Raw genomic sequence first — 6948 nt, forward strand, 5'->3', positions numbered from 1 at the left:
TTGCTAATAGGAAGTGACATTTACATGTAATCGCAAATTTTCCACTTATTCATATTCACGATGTCAAGTCGTACATTTGATGTGGTACATACATATCTGAATTATAATTCTAGAAAGTTAGTACTGGTTGTCAACGTTGATATATGCAACAGTCAGTATGTTTTTCATCGAGTATGGAAATGAGAAACTTTGGCAGATGACATGAGCACGTGACACTTGCGACACACATTGCATACCACTACTGCAACAGTGTTACATAAACAACAAACTACTGCTACTACTACTACTACTACTACTACTACTACTACTACTACTACTACTACTACTACTACTACTACTACTACTACTACTACTACTACTACTACTACTACTACTACTACTAGCCCGTGAAGATTCCGGGACGGAATTGGTCTTCAGCAACCCATGCTTGCCGTAAAAGGCGACTATGCCTGTAAAAGGCGACTAACGGGATCGGGTGGTCAGGCTCGCTGACTTGGTTGATACATGTCATCGATCTCAATACTACTACTACTACTACTACTACTACTACTACTACTACTACTACTACTACTACTACTACTACTACTACTACTACTACTACTACTACTACTACTACTTAACGTCGAATAAAAATGAATTCGGGAGAGATGGTGTACTGAATATATGTTCTCAAAGTACATTAGTAGAGTGATTACAATAGCAAGACCGAATACACAAACAAGAGTAACCTTGAAGCGAAAACACCGATAAGGTCCTTGTGCTGTTCAAGCTAAAAGAACTACATATCTCAAGGGAAGGGTCACGTGACATATCTTATGGAGAAGTTCATAGAGATTGTGGGAGACATGAATGATTTTATTAGTATTTTTAGTCAATTAACAAGAAACTTACATTTTCTCCGGTTTCAGTTATTATTTATATGTTACTATTATATATAATCTCAATAATGCCCTTTGTTAATACCCCCTGGTGAGAAACAGTTACCAACTGCCTCGTTATTGATGTTTATACACCACACCAAGAACAATGGCGGTGGTGACGCTGCACCGGGATAATCAGCCTGCCTCCGCATAATCCAAGATGTTTAGCTCCCCCATGTAGATATGTCGGATAATACCCACCAGGGGAGTGTGAATTCTAGGGTAATCTGTGTTGATTTAATCCAGGAATATGAGTATAAATACAAGGTCCCATCTTTGGTGTATCAGACATTCCCACTTTGTACTGGACAGAAGCAGAAACGATGAAAGCTGTGTTGTTTGTGTGTATGTTGACCGTGGTCGCTGCTGGAGAGGCGGACACAGAGGTAGGTTGTGTTTTGTTTCTTCTTTTATCTTTTCTTCTCATTATCAGTATTGGTATTTATCTGGCTAGTCATGAATGTCTGTAGAAAATCAGTTTATATAAGAAATGTCATGTAATTTCTTACTCTGGGTTTATTGTTCTGAAACTTCTTTCTCTCATCATGTTCAAAGTAACGGGTGGCATACGGTGTTTGAGATTATCACATCTGTTTTACCCTAGACCGATTATTTGACCTATGTTTACTCATTCCCTTATAGGTTAACCACATAGATTCCGTCATTGAGCAACGTGAGTATAGTGTTTTAAAAATTATGAACCAAATCTTGACAAGCTATAGTGAAGGATGGAATAATACTATTTCAGTTTCATCTGCTTGGGCGTTACTCACGCAACTGGCATCATGTTATATGCTGAGATAATGAGATATCTGTGTTAAAGATGCCAACTTTCTACTTACTATTATGCTTAGTCCTTCAATGTAGAGATGGGCCTTTGATGAAATCAATATCACCAAATATAGTTTGAATGTTTTAATGTACTGATATTATATTTTGAGATACCAGTTGTTTGACTAAACTACCTTTCCTTCAGTCAAGGCAATACAATCAGATCTGGTTGGAATGGATCATGAGATGAAAACGAAATTCCTTGACGATGTCACTGATGTGTCATCAACGAACAGTAAGTTCAGACCGGTTACATTGTTACACTTCGGGGTACACATTTGAAGAAGCGATTGTTGGAGATAATGATGTTCTCTTGAATTCTAAGATTGAGAGATAAGATGAATAAATATGTGTTTGGGTATACCCTGAAAGATGCACATGAAATGACTCGTGTTGATATTTCCAGACAGATTCAAAGACCCGGTTTAACGCCACTTTATAGAACAAAATATGGGGTGGGAAAGTATGAAAGTTTTTGTGATTGCATTCATAATCTGTAACAGCCCTATTTCTCTATACTCTGTACTTATTTACCTATTAGATGTTGCTGGTGCGACACAAACTTCACCAACGACTTGGGGTGACCACCAAGGAGCAGTTGATGGACAAACACTGGACAGAGAAAACAGAATGGACATCTTGTTCAGACTCCTGCATGGTAAGAAGTCTCATTATTCAAAATTAACAGCATCACTATCCATGATTTGTCCATTGGTTTAACTGACAAATCTGATCATACTTAAACTTATATGTTTCAGAGGATTTATTGCATATGGGATATACAGATGACAAATTCCGATTATTTAAAACAAATATGTTGCTGATACTTGTTCTCAAACATCATTGTACAATATAGAACATCATCCAGTTCAGATGGTGCGACCTTTGATCAGACTTTCGAAGTTAAAGGACTCTGACATTGTCCCATGATAGTAAGCAGTGTATTAATGCCTTTACTTTGACGTAGGTGATGACGAAGACAAGTATGTTGTTTGTACACTGGCTGACGCCGCCGAGACGTCTCAGATTTCCATTGAAGACATCAGCACACCCAAGTATCAAGACAAACACACCATCAGGTCAGTTTCGTACTAACTCTCATCTATGGACACCTTCGTTTGTGGTTGAGAGTTTAATGTAGTTGATACCTACACCAATTATCAATGGACTTGATAACACCATTCACTTTTACAGACGGCGCTCTATCAACTGCAGACAAGACGCCCGCTACCGGACAATAGACGGAAGTTGCAACAATGTTCGCTGGCCAACCTGGGGGTCAACCAACCAACCCTTCAAGAGATTTATTGATCCTGCATATGATGATGGTAAAGAACAGATTTTCTTCACATAGATATTGGAACTTAAAAATCATTATTTCATGCTTATGACCAGGGCGATTTTCATAAATAAATCAGACCGTTTGGAAGCAAGTCTTGTAAGTATTGCAATGGGAACATTTAGTTATGCCCTTTCAATATCACAACTAACCATATTTTAGTGATCTTTAAAAGCAAAAGTTTGGCTTTTCAGGCAAGTTCGTTCCCCGAATGAGAGGCGTAGATGGTTATCCCCTTCCCAGTCCACGCGCCATCAGTGTGGCCGTCCATCCGGGAGTTGACAGTCCTTCTGACGACCACACGGTGATGGTGATGCAGTGGGGGCAGTTTGTGGACCATGATCTCACCGGAACTCCTCTTCATGCAGGTACGTGCCAAATGGCCAATACTCTCTGACCATCAAAGTGACCAGACGTGTGATGATGAAATCAGACAAACTGTGATATATTTGTTTTTGTGATCCATATTTTTCGAACCTATATCAATAATTACGATATGCATCTAAATCTTTGTATCAACTTAACCAATCCTCATAATCCTTCAAGGTGATGTTCAATCTAAATGTTGCGATGGTCACACACCTGGAGAGATGCATTCTGATGTACGAGCTGGGTAAGCAATTAACATTCTATATTTTCCACACTTAATCATTCTGTTTGTGTCAATGGAAATAACTGGTCGAGATATTTTAAATAAATGAATCAGAAATACCAAACTTTAAAATTACATGACATTGTATACATGCTTATAATAAGGATGAAACGGATACAACCTTTTCCATGATTATAAAAGTCTACTGTACGATTCCGACTACATCATAAGCATGTGTTTGTGTATCATAACATATCATAACCATTATCATAACAATGGTTGATTGGAACTAGGAAACGTGTTAATTCTTCTGGTATTTCACTGTTCCAGCGGTCCTTGTTTCCCAATAACCATGCCAGTAAATGAAGGACATTTCCAAAAGAACTGCATGGAGTTCAAAAGATCAGCCCCAGCACCTGGAAGGAGTGAGTATATGAATACAAGGCTGTGAAGGTTACCTCATTTCAATGTAGGATTGTTCTGTCATTATGTTTATGATCATCTTATTAAGTAACGAAAGTCATAAACAACACTGTATGATAACATCCATATTTAAAACCATGTCACTTCCAGATACTCGAGAACAGTTGAACCTACTGACGTCCTTTGTGGACGCCTCTAACGTGTACGGACTCAGTCAGGATCAGATCAATCACCTCAGGAATGGAGGTAAGTCAGGCAATATTTTGTTTTAAATTATAATTCATGATCAAACAAATATTTTAAAACTTGGCAAATGCCGTGGAGAGTAATTGGTATATACAAATTAATGTCGTCATTCAACTTTTCAGCCTACATGAAAACCAAGGGAGATAACCTGTTGCCAGAATCCAACCAAGGCAACTGTCGAACAAGCAATACCAACGAATGGTGTTTTGAAGCTGGTAAATACAACTTAATAATGTATCCGTAGTACTATTTTCAGAATCTGTTTATATTGTACTTCACACATGACTATTTGGTAAATTTCGAATGATAATTCACAACACTGTCACACCTTCTTTATAACTAACTTCATCATCAGGTGACGACCGTGTGAACGTGTTCCCTGGTCTGGCCGTGCTACACACCGTGTTTGTCAGAGAACACAATCGTCTTGTCAAAGAACTTGCTGATGTCATGCCATCGACCACTCCTGATGATGTCTTGTTTGAGGAGGCCAGAAAGATCGTGTCAGCCATCATCCAACAAGTCACCTACCGCGAATGGCTGCCCATTATTGTTGGGCCCTTGGCCATGAGGAAGTACAGACTGACCCCCGGCTTCAGCTTCAGGTACAACTTTACTCAAAACCCAACCATCTACAACGTCTTCGCCACCGCCGCCTTCAGATACGGCCACTCCACCATTCCACGTTTCCTGACCCTCGGAGACCGACATGTACCCATAGAACAGCTCTTCTTCAGACCTTCTGAGGTTATCAAAGATCTGGACACCGTGCTGAAGGCTATCCTCAAGGACAGACATCAGGAGGTTAACCGCTTCATCAACAGTGGGATGACTGAGCATTTGTTTGAGACGTCGGGCAATAACGGCTTTGACATCGTGTCCTTGAACATTCAGAGAGGTCGTGATCATGGCCTGCCATCATACAACAGCTTTCGTAAGGCATGTCAGCTATCGGAAGTGACTTCATTGGATGACAGTGTATTTGGTAAAGCAGGAGCTGCTTTGAAAAGTGTATACAGGTTTGTCTAATTTAATTTACTCTTATATGTGTACAGAGTTATTGTAAAAAAAATATGAAATAAAGATACTTTAACCCTTATTTGACATTTCTCAAGATCTCCATACGTTTATGTATTCTTGCTTCAGATCCCCTGATGACATCGACGTCTTCACCGGTGCAGTAGCTGAACACCATGTGCATGGCGGCGCAGTGGGCCCTCTCCTCGCTTGTCTGATTGGTCAACAGTTCCATGACCTGAAATATGGCGACTCATTCTGGTTCGAAACATCCCATCCAAGAAAGGGCTTTACATCAGGTACCGTCCAGTCTGTTTCTGTGTGCTTGTATGTTTGTTAAACTATTTAGTTGATGTCAAACTATGTACTTATTAGATAACTTAATATGCCTTTAAGATGAGAATGTTATATTATAATATGAATTTTATTGCATTTCTAATTTTGAATATGTCAAAATGTTTTAGTGTTTCAATGACACAGAAAAAAGATACTCTCTTGTTCTCAGAAGTAATTGTACATATACATACTTATTGCGTTTTCTATTTCAGGACAACTGTCTGAGATCCGACGAATGCGCTTTGCAAAGATTCTTTGTAGGAATTCAGGAGTGAAGTCCATCCAAAGAGATCCTTTTACAGTGTACTCAAAAGAAAGGTAGGCAATGAAGACATTCATCTCCTTTGTTCGTCAGTAATTAATTATCCCGGACAGACAGAACTCATATTAATATGCGACAGGGTATATCTGGCGTACTTCATTCAGTGAACATTGATCAGAATTGTATCCTGGATCCTTTTACACTTCGTGACACACTTTGAATGTAACATATTCGAGCTCATTCAGTTATATAGGATATATATGTCAAACCAGATCATATGAAGTATGCTGACGGAAATGTTAATATTTTGACGCATTTTTGTATTTCACAGCAATCCTATGATACCCTGCAACGATCTTCCAACAATCGATTTAACCAAATGGCGGAGATGAGAGGTTGCTTAGCCTACCCTTAGATTCAACAAAAGAAACCGAAGACTTGAAACATAACATTTTGGTGTTCCAACATATATAGCCCTAACTACTCGTCATGGTTTGTAAGAAGCATAAATCACAGAATACATGATATTTTTGACGTTTTTGTTCAACTATCTTCATACTAAATATGTAATGCCAAGTACATTTAGGTATGGCATTTCACTAATAATGCTGGAATTATTAACGGAAATGTCAGTTAACATTATACCTGATTATAATGCCTACACTTTATATGAGAACAAAACGAATTGGTAACCAATTAAGTAAGTGAATCCACCAGTTACACTGTCAAAGCGTTTAATCAAAGCATAAAGTTGCAATATTATTGGCAGTATATGTTTATGGCATTGTATAATTTATTCGTCAAGGGAAAAAACATATTCTATATATATGACTTGCACTATTTCATAGACCTATAAAGGAGATGTTTTTTTGTTTTTTGTCATTGTATGATATTGTATAATATATTGTTGATGTGGTGCTTAAAGCAACTATCAATATATGTGTGATCATGTGTGAAGATTCATATATCATGTTTAATAGAA

General features: G+C 38.3%; 1 protein-coding gene across 1 annotated transcript; it reads left to right on the top strand.

The window, feature by feature from the left end:
- Positions 1 to 1243: 1243 nt before the first annotated feature.
- LOC139453395 (chorion peroxidase-like) lies at positions 1244 to 6358 on the top strand. Its single transcript, XM_071235076.1, has 13 exons — positions 1244 to 1306; positions 1563 to 1593; positions 2719 to 2830; positions 2946 to 3079; positions 3285 to 3458; positions 3637 to 3703; positions 4013 to 4107; positions 4256 to 4351; positions 4474 to 4566; positions 4707 to 5370; positions 5498 to 5667; positions 5917 to 6022; positions 6298 to 6358. The coding sequence occupies exons 1-13, from the start codon at positions 1244 to 1246 to the stop codon at positions 6356 to 6358; spliced, it is 1866 nt and encodes a 621-aa protein (XP_071091177.1).
- Positions 6359 to 6948: the final 590 nt, after the last annotated feature.

Source organism: Haliotis cracherodii, unplaced genomic scaffold (genome assembly GCF_022045235.1).
Source record: "Haliotis cracherodii isolate W230 unplaced genomic scaffold, xgHalCrac1.p SCAF_9, whole genome shotgun sequence".
NCBI classification, from domain to species: Eukaryota; Metazoa; Mollusca; class Gastropoda; order Lepetellida; family Haliotidae; genus Haliotis; species Haliotis cracherodii.